Below are 21,309 nucleotides of genomic sequence, written 5' to 3' on the forward strand. Positions count from 1 at the left end.
TATATTGCAAAGAACCCATCAGAGATGGACGGACCATGAAAAATAGGTGTTTTCAAATACGGGGTAATGCTATAGAAAGCTGTAGATGCTAATCATGTTTAAGACTGAGCAAAGTTTATGTGAAAATATTGACAAGTTCTGTATTAAAACTGATAGAAGTATGAAAAAGAAGTACATAGTAAATGAAATAAAGGCGATAAACAGAAAAATAGCTTCACTTTAAGGGTGTGAATATTGAACAACAGGAGACCATCTGTTCATGTACTGACAAAGATGTGGGATGGTGTGTGTCTAGGAAAAAAGTCCTCTCTTCTGTTGCTGGAAATATAAATTTGTACAGCCTCTTTGAAAGTGATTTGCCAATATTTATCAAAATTTTACATGCACTGAAACCTTGACCAAGCCAGGGACCTACCTCTCCTACAGGCAAACTTTCCTAAGTGAATAAAAATGTGTGTAGAAGGATGTTCATTGTCACATTACATATAAAACACAAAGACTATAAAAAAAAAACAACCTAAATGTCAAAGAGAGGATGAGTTAAATTATAGAGGGGTGCATATAATCAAACACTCTGAAGAAATTTTTTAAAAAACTCAAGATGTCCAAGACACATTATAATGAACATACAAGTGAAAAACACAAGTTGCGGAACTGTGCCTATATGACACCATTCTATTCAGGTGGGTAAAAAAAGAAGTAATTGTATAGGAACAGAAAACTGTTATCTTTGGTTCAATGGTTATTTCAAAGTGGGGGATATGCATCAAGGAGAATAATTACTTTTCATTTCCTTTTATGCTGTATGACTATTCCAAAGATACAAGAATTCAATTTATGATTTTAAAAGCTAGTTACATAATATAGTAAAAAAAAAAAAAACAACAACAACAACCCTGCACAACCCAGACTTTGAAAGTGAAAGTGACAGTCATTCAGTCATCCGACTCCTTGGACGCCACTGACTCCATGGAATTCTCCAGGCCAGAATACTGGAGTGGGTAGACTTTCCCTTCTCCAGGGGATCTTCCCAAACCAGGGATCGAACCCAGGTCTCCGTGTCCCAATACCTAGTTAAAATAGGCTCCATGTATTCTCTATAGGAAATAATTACGGATGTGCTTTGGAGGCTTAAGTTATAAAGGAAAGACTGTTCAGAACGTGAAATGGGGCAGAAGAGCCGGGAGCCCCGCCTTGTGCTTGGTGACGGTTTCTCGGAGCTAACATAGGAGAGGCGCTCTCACCGCATCCGTGTAGGTGTCCTCCGCCGGCTTCCACTCGCCCCCGGGGTAGCGACTCTCGTTCTGGTACACTTCATCTGTGAACTCTGTGTGACCCGCATCCGCCTCGGTCAGCAAGCTGTGGGGGAAGAGGCTCATGTTACCAAAGGAGGAACCTTAGCAAAGGTGGTCGCTGACCACGCCGGCTATTTCCAATGGCCGGAAAACATCTACACCCCTGGGGTGGCCCCCTGTTCCTTCCTCACCCTTACCCTATTGGGTTCCCCATTCCAAACTCCTTTTAGTACTAATAGCTTTTGACATTCCTTTGAAGTAGGGCGGCTGGAACAAGGAGACCTAAATTACAGAGAACGTCTCAAATTAGCAGCGTTGCTTCTGCTCAGTAATTAGGGTGGGGACAGGGAAAACTGCCGTTGTGGGCAGCTCCTTCTAGGGACCTGGCTTCTGTTTCTGGGTCAGGTCAGGGCCCTTCAGCTTTTTCTCAGCCTGACTTTTGGCTAACAGTTCAAAAGAACAGTCATCTTCCTCTTTCCTCCTATTTTAAAAATGGAATGGAGACGGTCTCATTGGCCAAGTGTGGAAACCTTTCTCTCGGGGTTTGCTTGGTCTAGGTAACACAAACTGAAGGGTGGGGTTTACATTTTCTGGATAGTTCCTTGGTAGGAATGGCAGCCAAACCAGGTCATTTTAGACTCTATGGTCTATTTGGCCAGTTGAGAAATCTATATTGCCTCCCTGTCATGCCAACTTTCCTCCTGGATTTGGAACAACCCACAGAGGAAAGTACAGAGGTTCCAACTTTGGCTTAAGTTTTCTGCCAGGTATCTGCTCAACTGAGGTTTCTTTTTTCCTTTTACTGTCTCTACATCTTTGCCCTGCTGTATCCTCCCCTAGAATAAAGTGCTGGAGGGAAATCAGAAAACAAAAAGTTCCCACCCTTGGTATAAGCTGGGCTTCTCCATCGCTTCTCTGACTGCTGCTTCTGGGGTCCCATCCAGCTCTGACAGGCTCTGACCTTCAGCTTTTCCAGTTCCAGTTCCCCTGGCCTTTTCCTGTCCTCACTAACCTTCCTTCCTTCCTTCTAATTCAAATCCCATTTCCTTTCTTCTCACCAGCAACCCCAATTCTACCCCAAAAAAGGCCGTTTTAGGTTAAAAGTGAAAGTGAAAGTCCCTCAGTCGTGTCTGACTGACTCTTTGCGACCCCATGGACTATACAGTTCATGGAATTCTCCAGGCCAGAATACTGGAGTGGGTAGCCTTTCCATTCTCCAAGAGATCTTCCCAACCCAGGGTTCAAACCCAGGTCTCCCACAATCCAGGCAGACTCTTGACCAGCTGAGCCACAAGTGAAGCCCATAAAAGGTTAAAAGTAATTGTAAGCAAATACTTCACAGACCAGACCCAGCACACTTCTTTCCCCTCCTTCCCTAATCCTGTGTGCTTACAGGAAGCAAATGTGGACGAAAACAACCAACTCTAGCTTGAGGTCTTCAACTCCAACTTCACAAGCTTGTTTCCTCCAAAAGTAAGCAAGCTGTCCTGAGGTGGAAAGAAGAGGGTGTTCTGACTAAAGCTTTTGGCAACACTCAGAAACCAGCCTTTGGTTTCCTCTCGACTCCAGGGGACACATACTTGCCCCCTCTACTGTTTCTTTCTTTTGAATAACAGCCTTTGAGATGTAACTCATATACCATACAACTCATCCATTTAAAGGGGGCCATCTGTTTTCTGCAGACCTTCCAGCATGTTGCTTTAGAACTGCTTTTGGCACCCAGGCTAGACTTGGCTTCCAGCCCTGTCTATACCACTCAGCCACAGTCTGTATGCCTTTGGACAAGTGACTTAGTCTCTCCATGTCTGTTTCATCTTTAAAGTGGAGATAACCCTGTTTTTTTGTTGGGAGATCATTCTGTGTGTGTGTCTTGCATTTCTAAACATAGGCTCCATAACTTTTGTTACAAACTATCTTTTCAAGGATGTTTATATGAGGAACAACGTCAAAAGACACAGTGTTTCTTACTACACATTATAGACGATCTGGGCGCCCTAAGCTCAGGATTCCTGTCGCACAATCCTCTTCATGCACAAGTCTCACCTGGCCCTTGTTTGTCGCCCTCTAGGAATTGGGGCTCAGAGAATGAGAGCAAATATTGATACTCTGGTACTGCTCTTTGCAGTGGGTCCTTTGTCTCTGGCTTTGGGAGTCTAAAGTCTCCTGCCAACATCCACAAAATTGCGGCAGGTGACTTGCTAGCTTGCAAGGAAGATAAAAAAAATCTCAAGCTCTTCATGATTTTTGACACTACCTATCTTGTAGGATTGCAATCCAGATTTTTAAAAAATGACACATTGCTTGACACATTGACATGTAATACATTCTCAGAATATATTGGTACCAAGTGCTTTTTAATATTTTTTTTGTTTTATTATGAGACATTGATGACATCATTCAAGCTTCTATGCATTTCTGTGGACTTACTTCTGCTCAGCGAGTGTTATATAAATTTGATCAAGAATGATGATGGAGAAGATTCATTTAGCAGTTTCTCAGGAAAGACCCCATTACCATCCTTTTTTCTCGGAAAATAGAAAACTTACCTTCTTTCGGGATCAACTATCCAGTCTCCTTCCCATTCCCAGCCTTTTGGAGGCAAAAAGAATTCCCTCTTGAGTTTTATTTTTCCTGTGACATCGGAAAATTTATGACGACCCACTAATCCGGAAGTGCCCCATTTTCCAAACATGAGAGCTTGATTTTCATACTATTAAAAAGAAATTAGAGAAACATAATCAGGGAGCAAGAAATAAAGCCAACAGATAAATTTTCAGGTCCATCTAGGACTTAGGCTAAACAATGAGAAGTGAAAAAGCTTTATATTCAGAAGGTATGGACCTAAGTTGGACTAGTACTGATTTTGCAACCTTGGGTAAATCATTCATCTTTCTAAGACTCAGTGTTCTCATCTGTAAACTGAGGATAATACTCCCTTTCTCAAAGGATTATTCTGAAGTTCAAGCGTACAAATGATTGTGAGAGTGCTTTGTAAACATTGATATATCATGCTAGTTGTTTCCACCATTATTTTGAATGGCTCCAAATAGTTCTCTGAACCTAATCTTTTAGATACCTACAAAAATCCTCAATTTATGAACATGTAGTCTTCTACAGTTTATTTATAAGTCGGCTGCCTAGAACATGGGGCACATTTCCCCACAGAAACAATATTAGAATTAATGGTATATATTTCTAGGCAGCACAAAGGACCCATCTGAAACATGAAGGTCCTTTAGTACCCAGCCTCTATGTGGTCAAAAAGTTCTGAGCCCTCATTGCTTCTTGAGTATGGTGAGCAGGCCAAGACCTTTCTGGAAGCAGGTTTTGTGGCAATGGCAGATCCAGGTTTATAGGGCATTCCTTTCTAAGTCAGGATTTATAAATCTACAATCTGGTTGGTTTTGCACTATGTAAACCATAAAGAGGGCTGAGATTTGCCAGTGGTGAGAGTCTCTGGGTCCGAGCTGACATCTCCATTTGTCTGCTGATGAGCTCACTGAGGACATGATTTACATAAGTAGCTGGGGACTTTTTGGCTTAAGGAGGATGGAAGACATTTGAGTAGGGGCCTAGTGAGGGACCTGGTTCAATTCCTGGGTCAGGAAGCTCCTCTGGAGAAGGGATAGGCTACCCACTCCAGTAGTGTTGGGCTTCCCTTGTGGCTAACTGGTAAAGAATCTGCCTGCAATGCAAGAGACCTGGGTTCGATCTCTGGGTTGGGAATACACCCTGGAGAAGGGAAAGGCTACCCACTCCAGTATCCTGGCCTGAAGAATTCCATGGACTGCAGAGTCCATGGGGTCGCAAAGAGCTGGACATGACTGTGTGGCTTTCACTTTCATTTTCAGGAGCCTACTATGTGCCAGGTAAAGAAAAGCAAAACTAAAAGATGGCCATGGGTTTTCTTGCCCAGCAAGAAGATCAGAGCTATAATCCAGGACCAGCAGTCAGGTATAGATAGTAGAAACACAATTACAATTTAGCTAGAATGAAGATAGTCTTCTCCTCAATCATTTGAGCATGAAGGCCCATCTGTAAAAGAATGGAATTCATCTGAAAATTGTCAGAAGACATCCACTGACTATATCTAATACATTTGTATCAATAAGCACTTTGAATAAAAGAAATACAACTAACTCCACTTTTAGATGTAACAGTTTGTGAAAATTGTTTTCAAGGGTTTAACTCTTATGAGACCTTGGATAAACTAAGTGGATTTTTAACCCAGTGAAGGATTTACAAATTATCTCTTACTGTTTTTAAAGTATTCAGGCAGCATTTTCTTTGCCCTTGGGCAAACTCCTCTGAGGAATGAGTCTTCTATGTTTTAAAGACTCCAGACACTTTGCTATGCGGCAGAAAACAGACCCCAAGCAGGTTCTCGAGGTTGGCACCTCTCAAGCATTCTTCACTCCTGGGGTGCTTGTGTGTGAATCACACTGGGGTGTCCCAACAAAGACCTCCAGTCAATCATTCCCAACCCCCTTAGTGAAGGGCCGTTGGATAGAATTTTAGTTAGCGATTATGCTGATGGTTGATTTGACATCTGAACTGAAAACATAACAGTGCTCCCCCACAAAAAGGAAAAGATAATGATGTACCATTTCAGCAAAGACGGTGAATGTTCCTTCTGCAAAGCTATTGAACTTCTTCTCAACAGCACTTAAGCCCAGCCAGATGTTCACACGCAACTCCACAGGCACCTTTGGTCCGTTGTTTTTTTCTTGTGGATACTGTGAGATGTATAATAACATGAGCTGTTATGCCAGGCACAGCACAGACTGTGATATTAAGCTGAAAACAAAAGTAGACTGAACGTCTAATCATTGTTTTCAACAGTCTAATTTTGTTTGTGCAGCTAAAATATTTCCAAATGACCAGTCTACAAAGATTAAAATAACAACTAAATCAGGAATGCCTGGGTGTCCCTGAGATCTTTCCAGGAGGCTCATGAGGTCAAAATTATTTTCCTAATAATACTAGGATGCTACTTGCTTTTTTCCCTGTACTGACATTTGCATGATGGTGAAAAAAAAAAGCAAGCGTGGATAAGACTCCAAGCTCTGTAGCAGGAATCAAGGCAGCAACACCAAACCGCACTGGTAATAATAGTTTTCTTCATCACTCTCAGTGAAAAAAACAAAATGCCAGTTTCACTTATGAATTCCTTTGATAAAACAGTAAAAATGGCTAATCCTAAATCATGATATCCAAATACATGTCTTTTTAATATTTTGTATGATGAAATTCTGCTGTGTATTTGTATATGTTTTGAGAAAAGATTCTTATCCAATCAAGCTGTGAACTGAACTAGACTTTTTTAAAAATGAAATATCTTTTCTTTCTGAAACAGCAATTGGCTGCCCAATATGGTTACTCATGCTTGGATATGGGGCAGATGTTTTCTTGAACAAAAACAAGTGAGCTTGTCACATCAAGGACAATAAGTGACTGTATTTTGTTCCCAATGATAAAATTCAAGGTTTCAAGTTAAAAATTAGAATTTTGGAAAGTTTGTTTCTGCCTCAGTGGGTGAACCGGATAGCGTCCCAATACATAAGAGCTTTTATTGTAAGTGACGTTAATGTGACTTTTTATTCTATGATGAAACGTGTCAACATTAGGAAGATTTGCCTAACTCAGGGAACGAATATTTTCCAAATGATGAAAGCTTTATGTTACTAAAATCAGGCATGGGTAAAGAGCCATTCAAAGTACAAGGTAGACCAATGGATTTTAATGTGGCAGAGAATGAAAAGTTACTGATATGGTTTCAGGTTCCATATGGCAATTAATCTTTTAAAAGCTACCACTTGAATTTGGTGTTGTATCAAAGATAAGTACCCACAATTATCTGTAAAAGTTATTCAAATACTCCACCCTTTTCCAAATACATATAATATGTGAGGTCAGATTCTTTTCATACACTTCAACCAAGCAACTCAGAGCATCAGACTAAATGTAGAAGCAATTTTGAGAATTCAGTTATATTTCTGTGAAGCCAGGTTTGCAAAAGTGCAAAACCGTATCACTCAACATTCTGATTTTTAAAAGGAAATACAGTTATACTTTATAAAAATATATAGTTTGTTAAAATATAATGGATTTATTATAGTTATCTTAAAATAGATAAATACTTTTTAATGTCAGTTTTAATTTCTATTACAGTAAACACTGATAGATAGAAACATGTACACAAATGTGTTTGGGGTCTCCAGTGATTTTTTTTTTTTTTTGAGCGTGAAGAGAGGTCTCAAGACCAACAACAACAACAACAAAAAACCACTGACTTAAATGACTACCTAAACTGGATAATGAGTATTAACAAAATCAATACATATATACAACATTCTCTTAAAAGCATTTTGCTGTTTATGCACTGAGTTCTAAAACCCAATACAGAGAATACCACTCTGCCTCCTCTCCCACCCGCTGTGAAGTTTTACTTATTAATCAGTTTGCTTCCATGCAGTGCTGAGGTCAATTATAATTGTGGTTCTATCTTAAGTAAAATTTATTCCACCAAGAGACACTTGAAAGAAGATAATCACCTTGGTTCTATTTTCACCCTCTTGATTAAAGAGCAAAGAGTGCATTTATTAAAAGTTAGCAGATATCTCCCTGTTTTAATGGAACATTCTCCCGTGACTGCTTTTCTCTCTCTCGATTTTTCCCCCATTCCTGATATTCTAAGGAACTCAGGAGGAGTCCGGAAGGGAGAGGGATGTCAAACTTGTATCTGGCAACTATTTGGATCTCTTTATTTTCATCCTCAGCCTCCTCTGGTTCTTCTTATGCACACAAGGGAAGTTCTTAATCCAGGGTCCTGGGATGAATTGATGGGTTCTACAAAGCCCCTGAATTATATGCAGAATGTTGGAGACATCTGAGATGTGTGTTATTTTGGAAGACAGGGCCAATAGCTTTCATCAGACTCTTAAAGGAGTCCGTATCTCCAAATATGTTCAGAACCCCAACCCTAAAGTAGTAATTCTCAAAGTTTTTTCAATCTGAGGACCCATTTGATTAGAGCATAGATTGCATGGACTACCTATATTACCTTTGTTTTTTTCTGCTTCCCAAACACTCACTAGTAGGGAAGGCGAGAGTGGCATTGCCTCACAAGAGACATTAGAAGTGGAAAATTCATGCCAGAAAGCAAAGCATTCACAGTGTCATATTAATATTAGTGTCACAGAGACCTCTAGGGAAGTGTCCTTGATTAAAGCCAGCAGACCTTAGGCCACTCTGCTAATTACCACCCTAGAGGAAGGACCAGAAGAAGCTGAAATGGATCAGGATCACCCTAGCCATTCAATGGCGGGCAAATTATAAAACAGCCCTTCCTGGGAACATGGGGTTTGCACTCAAGTACTTCACGTTACACAGTGAGGAAGCCATACCTTCAGAAAGATGGTCTGGGTTTTCCCACAGTACTTCCCAGACGCATTCCCGCCGCTGGTGGAGTATAAAACCTGATGTGCGGGAATGCGTGCGTATGCCAATCGCTTCTCTCCCCGGATCATCCAGATGATGATGTCAGGCATGCTGTTCTGAGGCTGCTCACAGCAGGGGATGGAACAGGAAGCAAAGCTAGAGTTAGTCCAAATGCAGAAATGCCACAGAGCCTGCAGGCTGGACCCTCAGGGCTCCATTTAGCAAAGAAACACTGTGGTTAGGGCGCTGCTGAAATGTCTTCTGAGGCTCTTGGCTTCCAGGACCACAGGTTGTTGGCCTGTGACTGGCCAAAGGAAACAGAGGGAAGCAGAAGGCCTTCACTTGCCAAAGACCCTTTTGACAGAGAAACTGTGTGAAATACCCCCTTTTATCTCTCCCATCATTTGAAGACAGACATCCACAGCAGTCAAGGGGTTACAGGCTTCATCTATTTCACAGGGCATATAGACAGCATCTCTACCTCACAATCCGACATTTTCCAAATGTTCAATATTAACTTAGTTATTTAAAACCTCTTTTTTTTCTGATTTTAAAGCTGATATAAGTTCACCATAAAAAACTTGGAAAGTAACAAAGCATAGAAAGTGAAAAATGAAAATGCCCTGGTATCACGTGTTTTTCAAATGTACCTCTACTCACAAATGTATTACACCTTGCCCTCCACCTCCCCATCTGTGAAGGTCAGGAGGGAGGGGGCTCCTGCTCCCTTGTTCTTTCAACCCACAGAGGTCAGTGGCAGCCGACAGTAATCCAGCACTCGCTGGGTGCCCCACACTGGGCTAAGGCCTTTTCACTCTTCATCTTCTTTAACTTCGTTAAGCAGTGCTGGAAACTGAGCACTACTTTTCTCCCCATTTATTTTAAATATGTCTTTCTTTTATTTTTGGTTGCGCTGGGTCTTTATTGCCACGTGCAGGCTTTTCTCTAGTTGGGGCAAGTAGGGGCTGCTCTTTGTTGTGGTGGGTGGTCTTCTCATTGTGGTGGCTTCTCTAGTGCTGTTGGGGAGCATGGGCTCTAGAGTGCATAGGCTTCAGGGCTTGTGGCACTCAGGCTCAGTAGCTGTGGAGTATGGGCTTAGCTGCTCTGAAGCATGTGGAATCTTCCTGGACCAGGGATCGAACCCATGTCCCCTTGGCAGGTGGATTCTACTAAACCACCGGAGAAATTCTCTTCATTTAATCTATGGGAAAACTGACGCTTGGAGAGATTGAATACCTTGCCCAAAGTTATGCATGATAGATCCAAGATTCAAAGCCAGGTCTTCTTGATCCCAACCAAAGGTACTACACAGATCTGCTACTGTATCACTCTAATTGAAATGTTCTCTGATTGTACCATGACAATGACAGCGTGTCCATTATGAAGACCTTTCCAGGACAACCAACTCAAAATTCTTCTACCCTGACCTCAGTGATGTTTGTCCATTAGCATCTCAGTCCAGTAACTCCTTGATTTCATCATCCATCAAGTCTGCTCAATGTCTAAGATAATGTACTAGATTTTCCCAACACCATCTCTACCCCTGGTGCCATTCTGCAGAATCCCACTTCCATACCAGATGAAGTTTGAAAGCCCTACCTCCTCAGTCAGCTGCATTAATTTATCGAGCCAGTCCTCAATTTCCACCAATGTGGACTTGACGTCTGGGACCTCAGACCGCATCCTCACAGCTGCCTCATGTATCTGAGAGAGAGCTCTGGATCGCAACTTTCGGATCTGAGTATCAAGAACCGTGACATTAGGTTTTCCTTCTGTGAGAGGCAACGTGTATCTAAAATGGGAAAACAGAATATGCAGAATGGCGTATTGGCTTTCAGAACTATCAAATTCATTTACAATTGGTTTCAATCTTACAAACCACACCAATTTCCTAACAGACTCTATAAGAGTGACCACGTTAAAGCTGAAGGTGAATGTACGTGGCTTTGGCAGAGCAGACCTGCCAGACAGACATGGGCATGCAGGGGGATGAAAATTCCAAAGCAATTCCTTGGGTTCGACCCAAGGCCTGTGGAATCATTGGGAAGAAGATGGAAACAGAAGCAACAGCTGGAAAGAACTGGCCTTCCCTTCTTTTGCTTCCTACGATCATTGTACAGACCCACAAAATGAAGAAGGAAGGGACATTTGGAGATTATTTAGCAGAAGACTTCTTAACCTAGGGCCCATGCACCCCTAAGCAGTCTGCGGGAGGCCTCTGGAGGTCTGTGACTCCCTGAAACTTACAAAGAAAAGTGTCTGTCTGGGTTGGCGTGCAATGTGACATAGATGGTATCATGATGAAAACCAGAGGCTTTAGAGAAGAATATCTGGGTACAAGTCCTGACTCCATCATTTACTACTTTTGTGATGTTGACCAGTTACTGAATCTTTTGTTTTCCTATCCTCAAGTGTGGGAAAATGATATCTACCTTTAGAGTTGTGGTGAGAAGTAAGTAAATTAATATATGGCGAGCCTTTAGAGCAATGTCTACTGCGGAGTATGGCAACCCACTCCAGCATTCTTGCGAGGAGAATTCCATAGACAGAGAAGTCTGGTGGGCTACAGTCTGTGGAGTTTCGAAGAGCTGGACACAACTGAGAGTGTGCGCACACACACACACACACACACACACAGTCTAAATGATGTTACCATCATCGCTGTCATCTCATCACATAATCAAAGGGGCCCATTCCCTCCTAAAAAAGCAAGAACGCTTTGTATAGGTCAAGCTCCCACTAGAACAGCTGAGCTGGAGCCAGAATTAGCCTTTTTCTGCCAGGGCCTCCCTCTCACCAGGGCTGCTGATGGGGTCAAACTGAAGTTGTCACCTGTTCCAGGAAACTCGACTCTCACTGTTTCTACCTAGAACTTTCATTGGTTGGAATTTCACCCAGGCTCTTAAGGAAATCCTAGCTGACTTCCCTAAACATAAATTTCCTAAAATTAAAACACATCCAATTTGATTCTTCAAAAAAAAGTATAAATAAATATTTTTGTGTTTTGCTCAACAAGCCTTGAAATTCATAGGCATTTTCTACATGAAAGGTATTACCAAATGTTATTGTTTGGCTTCACTGGTAATTATGGCAATACATTAGAAGGGTTAAGTCCCTGAAATGATTCTTTGAGGCAAAAATATCGATGGAAGCTGTACTTCAAAGGCCACACATAAGATGTTCAATAAATAGATACAGCAGTGGGAACCACTTGGTAGGAAAAGAAGTTAATAAACCCAACTCCGGGCCTCAGATGAGTCACTTCACCTCCTTGGGCTTTTGTTTGTTGGGCGTCTTTTGTAGACAAAATAAGAAGATTGGAAGAGATGACCTCTTAAGACCCAGATATAAATTCTCTGCATTTAAACAAGCTCCCCGCTGCGCTTTCATCTCAGCTGCATCACAATTACCTAGCCAAACCACTAGAGGGCGCAAGGAGACTGGGAGACCGTGTTAAGGCGTTCGCTCAGAGGCAAGGAGGGTGGCGGGGGTGGGTGGACAGCCCTGGTTCTTACTAGCAGTGTAAGTTCTGAAATACTCCATATGCTTTTCTTTGGGGACTTCCCTGACCACTGCTTTATTGGCCAACATTTAAAATGAGTTCAGAATGATCACTTCCTCCTTTGATTTCCAAATGCCCAGAGATCTGAACAGTTTCCCCAAGTCATAAAGGTTCTCCAGCTTCACCTAAGGAAGGCTTGGCCAGAGGACTCATTAGCCATCCGATAGTAAAGTAAAGCCGCTGTTCCTGAAAACGTGTTTATGAATTAAGAACGCTGTTCTAAATGGTTCTAAAATCAATGCCCCACCATCAGATCCCATCCTCTGTGGGAGCCAGGAGTCACCTTTCCTGGGGTGGTGGGCACACCAGGGCTGCCTGGAGGCAGAGGCCAGACAGACCCACCCTCTGTGCTGCCCAACCCTTCCCCTGCGGCTGCACTGGGACGACTTCCTGGAGGGGACCCCAGCCTCCCTCCGCTGCTTACTTGGCTGATTCAAATCATTTTTCTGGCAAACCTTAGAAAATTCTAGAGACTCTTCTGGTCTTACAGTTTAAGAGAGGGGAGCACAGCTGGGAATTCTAGAGTACAAGCAAGATCACTATACCTTGTGTCTTCTATAACTTCATCCATGAGCTTATGCCACATTTTTGCCAGTTGGTTCAAAGGAATTTTACCTTGTATCCCTGCTTTTAGAGCCTCTATGTTTGATTGCTGAAGAATATGGAGAAGGGAGAAAGAATTGGTAATTGTGCATTATACCCGACAAAGGTTTAACTTTTATTTTCAAGAAAAATACACAAAAGGATTTAACAGAAAAATTAAAGGTTTTTTTCCTTTACATTTAACATGTTCCCCACAGATTAACACTATTTTTCTTCAAAATGAAACCAACACCGATATATAAAGTAATAAGACAACCTTTTCCTATAACTTTGACCTTTGAAATGAAGCAAATTTTATATATTCAGAAAGTAAATAAAAGAAAAACCAACAAGGATGGGGGAAGGAACCCTAAAATGGAATGTAGAACATGAACAAGTGAACCTAACTATATTCCACATGAATAACATAATACACTGAATTAGCCCAAGTAACTTTTGAGCACAATGATTCCCTCAGTTTGAAGGAAAGAAAGAACTTTAAGTATATCAAGCTCTAATTAGATCTGTTTTATCCCAGTACTTTACCTATGGAGAACTAAACAAATGAGTAAATATATTGGCGACAATGGAAGCTGGAGAAGGGAGCTATAAATATGGAAATAGGGAAGACTAGAATAAACCCCGTAATATTATCAATTAAATGGAATTGAAGTCATCCTTATAAACTCATTGCATTCAGTATACTGACAGATATAAAACATACATATGTATACACACATGTATACGTGTGGGTTTGTCTGCTGACAAGGACTAGAAGCAAAGGCATCTCAGTAGTAGTGAACACTCCAGGACCCTGCCAGATATTATTCTTTACATTCCTCTCCCACTCAAAGGAACCAGGGCTCCTTAGAGAAATTGTGGTTCCAGAGCTGGGCCACAGAAAGTATAAGATAAACCCAGCACGTATTACTGTGTCACTTTGAGCATCTACCAACAGAGAGGTTGGTAGAGCCCCCACCATGGTCCCCAGAAGTCTGACCATGGAAATCCACCCTCCTGTCCAGATTATCATGGAATTAGGACAGTGAAGAGAGCTGATGAAAAGACTGAAGATGAAAAAGGCTGGAAATACCCAAAACAGAATAGAGGTGTGACCAATTCCCACCAAGTCGCTTGAGATGGAAACTTGGAAATTAACACCACAACCACACTGTGCATCAATTGTAACTTTGTTATGTGGACAATTATGCCTAAGTTAAATGTACAGTTCTCTTCATTATTGTCTGTGAAGCATAAAACAACATATTCAGATTTTGACATGGAGTCTTAGCTCAAGTATATTCCAGGACCCCTCTGCATCATGGTACAAGGCTGACAGAGGTTGGAACATCTTAGAGAAATTAATATTCATATAATTTGGAAATCAAAACACTAATACCAGATGAATTCTATCAGTACCTGACAGAAATAACTTAGCATCTTTGACTTTATTAGAAACATCCCAACCATGTTTTCCTCCTCTCATTAACATCAGCCAGATGGATAACCACAGATGTCACATCCTTGCAAGTTCCCACCAGAGGGACTCTCCCACCTCCAACAAGAAAGTCCTCTGAACCCACTCCTTCCACAGTAGGGATTTTTACTGCTTTGACAGCAAAGCTCTAAGGATTGCAATATTTCTATTGGAATGAACCATTCTCCACACCACATTCCACATACAAATTATGGACGAAAGCGTGAGCTGTCCCTCTACTTCAACATCCATCCCCTCTTTTCCGCAGTAACTGAACTTGCGCCTGGACACATGCCTGTGCAGGCCTGAGGCTGCATTTCCCACTCTCTTGCAGTAAGATGTGGTTGCATGACTGGATTCTGGCCAGTGGGAAATGAGGAAAAATCAAGTGTGTGACTTCGGGGTTTTTCCCTTGAAGGGAGAGCCTGGGTCATCTTCTCCCCTTCTTTCCCCTTCCTTCCGACTGAAGGGGTGGTGTAGTAGTGAGCTGCTTCTCCCTTGCAAACAATGGCAATGTCATAGTGATAGAAGAGCAACAAGGTGGAGGGGGCAAGAGCCTGGGGCCCCCAGTACCACTGAACCTCCATACCAGCCTTGGATTACCTACCTCCACTGTTTCTAAGGAAATAGTGTTCATCTGGCTTACCATTATGTTCTGAGGTCTTGTGGTACTTCTAACCTGCATTCTAACTAATACATAATTCACCCTGTTTGGTGAAAAGGAAATGTACAAAAGAAACTCACCAGCCTTTCTGCCATGACTAGGAGCGTGTTCACAGCATCCAGGCGATGACTAATATCCTCCCAGTAGGAAGTCAGTGTAACAACTGGCTTCGTGTGGGCCCAAGGCAAGTAGTAATAGTAGTTTCCTGGTGTAGAATATTGAGGGTCAGTGAACACTGGACACTTAACACATTTATTGAAGAGATGTACAAACTGGACTGCTTGGTTTATCATAGGCCTGGGGGGTGTGGTCTGGAGTAGTCTGATTCTTTCATTTTATTTAATTAAGCAACTGAGGGATAAATAAAAAGTCCGTATTCGTGCAGCCTGCTTTGAAAAATCTCTCTAAAAGGCCCTGGTAAACCTAGCACCATGATCTCAGGATCTTTTGGTGATTTGGGACCATGCATCTGAGCATCACTGGTAATTACATAACAGGGTAGCAGAAAACAGAGCATAAGAGATTAGATTATATGTGTTTGTCCCAGAAAACGGTTATCCTAAGCAAATATCTTTTTGGAATGGGACAAGAAAAAAGAATTTCCTGTTTTTTGAAAAGCTTAGTTGGATACATGGAATTTGGTATTGCTCAGAGCCTTATAAAGATTAGCCCACATTTGCTAGCTTAACACTACTTGCATAGAAATTAGCTAAAAACTGGCAACGCTGTTGAGACACTGGATCAGAATTTCTTGCTCCCTTCTCTTTACTCTCCAACCATTTGTCCATATCTTTATTAGGGCATTCTCATACTCTGACTTCTATGATGATTTATTTTATACTCTAGAATGTAAGTTCTATAAAAGCAGGGACTATTTTCCATCCATCTTGGTTTGAATATAGCTATCTAATCCTCATGGCAACTCTAGAGACGATGAGGGATAGAATGAAGTGATGTGCTAAGGTCATAGTGCTGGGGAGAAACAGAGCGATGACCAGAAGTTGATTTTCCATCCACTTCAACTACTCAAACTAAAAGCAATTTGGGGCCAGGCAGGGCAGAGGCGGGCAGGGGCAGGAGCTGTTTTAGGGGAGGCTCAGTGTTCAGCTAGCTGCCATCTTATGACTTTCCAAAACAGAGCCAGTGTCAAAATTGGGCATGGAAGAAGCCTCGAGATGCAGCCCCTGGAAAAGGGTCTGCGTCTAAACTCCAGCCACCTCTGTTCCCCATTCCACCTTTCCACCACACATATGCTGGGAATAACACCTGCCGGAGAGAGAATGCACTGCGTGTCTCTCATCGTGTGGTGCGCCCCCTGTAAACGTGTGCAGGAGGGACAGCCAGCGTCAGTCTTACCATCAAATACAGCACGGCTATACTGAGTGGTTGATGCCAGAGGCTTACAAGTCGTGTCAAACTTGTTGCCGTAGTTCCCGATGCTGACTTCAAACTGAATGGCCTCGCCAATGTCTTGCAACATGGTGGCTGAATGGAACACAGCAGACAGGCTGTACTTCCGCCTTCGCTGATATTTCTGCAAAGCACCAGCAGACACAAGGCTCAGAGAAACTCCTTTTGCTCTTATTTACACGTGGAACTCTAGCAGTTATGGTTCTAACCCTAATAATTAGTGCTGAGTTAAATGCCAGGGGATAGTGGCTCAATGGTAAAGAATCCACCTGCCAATGCAAGAGACTTGGGTTTAGTCCCTGAGTTGGGAAGATCCTTCAGAGGAAGGCATGGCAGCCCACTTCAGTATTCTTATCTGGAGAATCCCATAGACAGACGGGTCTGGGAGGTTATAGTCCATGGGGTTGCAAAAGAGTCAGACAGGACTGAGTGACTAAGTACAAGTAACAGATGACAGTGGAGAATGTTCTTGGATGTAGCAGTTCCCCTCGTACTCACACAGAGGGCAGAGATAGAAATACCAGGATGTTCTTTGCAGAGTTGATTGAAATAGAAAAAAAAAAAAAAAGAAAATACAAATGTTTAACAACAGGCCACTGGTTAAGCAAATTATGTTACATCCATAAAAGAAAGTCAACGTTGCTCAGTCGTGTCTGACTCTTTGTGACCCCATGGACTATACAGTCCATGGAATTCTCCAGGCCAGAATACTGGAATGGGTAGCCAGTCCCTTCTCCAGGGGATCTTCCCAACCCAGGGATCGAACCCAGCTCTCCCGCACTGCAGGTGGATTCTTTACCAGCTGAGCCATGAGGGAAGCCCACGAATACTAGACTGGGTAGCCAGTCCCTTCTCCAGTGGATCTTCCCAACCCAGAAATTGACCAGGGTCTCCTGCACTGCAGGCGGATTCTTTACAAACTGAGCTATCAACATCCATACAATGGAGCAAAAGTTCATAAAAGGACTTAGGTAGATACATATTAGCAAACATGGGAAAAAGGGTGTATTTTTAAGTGAACCCAATAAATATATATTTTAATACCGTCATATACAAAGAAAATGCAAATAAAGAATATAAATCAAGTTGTTAACAGTAGTTATGTTGGGGAAGGTAGAGAGATTATGGCTAACGTTATTGTCTAACTTACACATTTCTAATAATTTGAATTGTTAGGTATTCTGTAGTCATAAATGATAAGACTTTTACTGTCAGTCTCTTAAGCAAGTGGTGTTGGGAAAGCTGGACAGTCACATGCTGGAAAGTATGCACATCAATGAAGTTAGAACATACCCTCACACCATAAATTGAAAATGGCCCAAAGGCTTATATATATAAGACATGACACCATAAAACTCCTAGAAAGGAACAAATGCAAAACATCCTCTGACATAAATCCCAGCAACGTTTTCTTCAGTCAGTCTCCCAGGACAATAGAAATAAAAGCAAAAGTAAACAAATGAAACCTAATCAAACTTATGAACTTTTGCACAGCTAAGGAAGCTGGATCCTATGGCAGTTCTAATTTTTGGAGGAACCACCATGCTATTTTCCATAGTAATTGTGCCAATTTACATTTCTACCAACAGTACATGAGGTTTCCCTTTTCTCTGCATCCTTGCCAACATTTGTTATTTATTTGTTGCTTGTTTTATTACTGGCTTACTGAGTGAGGGAGTTGAACACAGGGCCAACAATGACCACGTGGAGTATCTATCAGCCTAGCAGAAATGACCATGAGCCCCCTTCGGGCCTTCCTTCATTAGGGCACATACAGTCTCTTGAATCCCCATCCTGCCCTAAATCCTTGCTCAGATAGCATCTCGCCTTCTTTATGGATCATATTACCACTGATCTTCAGACACTTTGTTGTTTTTTTTTCAAAGAGAGACATGAAATGGTTTAACTTGCTGTGCTTCATTATGTCTTGAGCTTTCTGCCATTTAATTTTGTCCACATCTAGAGTCTGTTCTGGGTCCTTACTGGAACTCAGTCTCTATATACTTGCTCAGCTTGGAGATGAGAACATGTGTTTACTATAGAGTAACCACACTGGCTGTATGCTCCACTGGGAAATGTGTGGGACCTACAAATGGTAATATTCAAATTGCTTAACAAATTTCTCAACATAGCAAATTTTGTTCAAAAACCTCTAAAGAAGGAACTCCCAGTTCCATAGTCCTTTGCGTTTTGGAGGTCACATAGCTATCTTACTTTGACAATTGGTGACTTTTTTGTTGTTGCCCTTTTTTCCCTATTACTTCTCTACCATTTTGTGTACTACCATCTAAGTTGCAGAATAGTGACCACTTTCACTTCTAAAAGCTAATAAAAATTATTTCATGCCTGAAGGATATTTATTAACTGATTTTCCTTCCCTTGTTATTATCTATACCATGCATGAACTTAATTCTGTAAAATGAATCACCATCACGGGTGGGTCTTCTGCCTAGTATGATGCAAGAATGCAGAAATTCATTTGCAGAAGTACTTAACTACCTATTTTTAAAACTTTAAAAAAGTTATGGTAAAACACACATAATGTAATTCAACATCTTAACTATTTTTCAGTGCACAGTTCCATGACACTGAGTACATTCACATTATTGTGCTGCCATTACCACCATCCATCCACAAGAACTTTTTCATCTTACAAAACAAACTCTGTATCCTTTCAATATTAATTTCCCATTTCTACCTACTTTCTGTCTCTGTGACCTTAACAACTCTGGAGTACTTCATGTAAGTGAACCAAACAGCACTGTCCTTTCGTGACTGGTTTATTTCACTTAGCATAATGTCCTCAAGGTTTAGCCATGGTGTAGCATGTATCAGAATTCCCTTCCTTTTTAAGCCTGAATAATACTTCATTGTATTGTTGAATGATAAGCTGAGACATATTAAAAGACTTAAGTGTTTATGTAAGCAAACATCCATTGGAATTGGCAGCAAAAACTGGAATTGCTTATGAGCACTCCAGGACAGGAGTGAGGGAAAAACCTTTTACAGCACACAGGCAGAAGGAAGGCAAGGAGATTATTTGATTGGCTATAGCTTAAGTGGTTGCATTATTTGGGAAAGTCCACTTGGATATTTCTGGTTTGTTGTCCTTTGATTTCTTAATCTCGAAATATTGCCAAACCTCAGTTTTGGTTTGCTTAATGTAGGTTGCCAAGACATCAGAGCCACCTCTGTCTAATGGCCTCCTTGTTTGGTGGCTTAGTCGCTAAGCCATGTCTAACTCTTGCAACCCCATGGACTATAGCCTGCCAGGCTCCTCTGTCCATGGGATTTTCCAGGCAAGGATACTGGAGTGGGTTGCTGTTTCCTTCTGCAGGGGATCTTCCCGACCGAGGAATCGAACCCGGGTCTCTTACATTGCAGGAAGATTCTTTATGGACTGAGTTATAAGGGAAGTCCTAGCCTCCTTGTTTAATTAATAAAATAGTATGTATATATCACATTTTGTTCATCTGTTCATAAATTTATGAATTTATGGATGCTTCCACCTTTCAGCTACTGTGAATAATGCTGCTATCCATTTGCTGTACAAATATCCACTTGAGCTCCTACTTTTGATTCTTTTGAGTATATAACTGGTAGTGAATTCCTGGATCATATGGGCTTCCCTGGTAGCTCAGCTGGTAAAGAATCCACCTGAAATGCAGGAGACCCCGGTTCAATTCCTGGGCCAGGAATATCCCCTGGAGAAGGGATAGGCTACCCACTCCAGTATTCCTGGGCTTCCCTAGTGGTTCAGCTGGTAAAGAATATGCCTGCAATGCGGGAGGCCTGGGTTTGATCCCTGAATTGGAAAATCCCCTGGAGGAGGGTATAGCAACCCACTCCAGTATCCTTGCCTGGAGAATCCCCATGGACAGAGGAGCCTGGCGGGCTACAGTCCATGGGGTCACAGAGTTGGACATGACTGAGCGACTAAGCACAGCACAGTACATGGTATTCTATTTTACACTTCTTCAGTACCATTTTAAAAACATCTGACAGTGACTGCAGTTTGCTGTCTTAAAGAAACTTGGGTAGACTGATCAAGATGGCAGAGTAGTAGGCCATGACACTCACCTCCCAGACATATCAAAAATGCATCTACATGAGGAACAATTCCAACAGAGTATCTACTGAATGCTGGCAGACCTCAGACCTCTGAGAGGGCAAGAAAACCCCCATGTAACCAGGTAGGACAAAGGGAAAAAGGGGGAAATAGAAGAAAGTAAGAAGGGAATCAGGAGGGGAACGTGCCAACAATGGGGAAAAGTCTCTTCAGCAACTGTTGGTGCTGGGAAAGCTGGACAGCTGCATGTAAATTGATAAAGCTGGACCACACCCTCTCATCATACACAAAATAAACTTAAAATGGCTTAAAGACTTAAATGTAAGACATAACACCATAAAACTAGAAGAAATCACAGGCAAAACATTTTCTGACATAAATCATACCAGTGTTTTCTTACCAATGCCTTCAGTCTCCCAAGGCAACAAAAATTAACAAATGGGACCTAATCAAACTTAAAGCTTTTGCACAGCAAAGGAAACCATAAAAACAGAAAAATAAAAAGATAAGCTATAGGAGAAAATATCTGCAAATGATGCAATCAATAAGGGCTTAATTTCCAAAATATACAGACATATCATACAACATGACTACAATAAACAACCCAATAGAAAAATGGGCAGAAGACCTAGACATTTCTCCAAAGAAGAAATAAAAATGGAAGAAAAAAAAAGAAATGCAACTGGCCAATGAGAACATGAAAAGATGCTCACCATCACTAATTATTAGAGAAATGCAAATCAAAACTGCAATGAGGTACCACCTCACACTGGTCAGAGTGGCCATCAATAAAAACTCTACAAATAACAA

At 41.7% G+C, this 21,309-nt stretch overlaps 1 protein-coding gene across 1 annotated transcript in view; it reads right to left on the reverse strand.

Annotated features, from left to right (window-relative positions):
• MYOF (myoferlin) overlaps positions 1-21,309 on the reverse strand; it is a 177,307-nt gene that overhangs the window by 52,324 nt on the left and 103,674 nt on the right. Inside the window, exons 20-27 of the mRNA XM_055560619.1 lie at positions 16,377-16,554; positions 15,101-15,225; positions 12,843-12,949; positions 10,335-10,527; positions 8,702-8,857; positions 5,900-6,031; positions 3,842-4,005; positions 1,245-1,359 (exon numbers count right to left, since the gene is read on the reverse strand). Coding sequence (XP_055416594.1) covers positions 1,245-1,359; positions 3,842-4,005; positions 5,900-6,031; positions 8,702-8,857; positions 10,335-10,527; positions 12,843-12,949; positions 15,101-15,225; positions 16,377-16,554 — 1,170 coding nt within the window. The remainder of the gene's footprint in view (positions 1-1,244; positions 1,360-3,841; positions 4,006-5,899; positions 6,032-8,701; positions 8,858-10,334; positions 10,528-12,842; positions 12,950-15,100; positions 15,226-16,376; positions 16,555-21,309) is intronic.

Source organism: Bubalus kerabau, chromosome 22, assembly GCF_029407905.1.
Source record: "Bubalus kerabau isolate K-KA32 ecotype Philippines breed swamp buffalo chromosome 22, PCC_UOA_SB_1v2, whole genome shotgun sequence".
Taxonomy (NCBI): domain Eukaryota; kingdom Metazoa; phylum Chordata; class Mammalia; order Artiodactyla; family Bovidae; genus Bubalus; species Bubalus kerabau.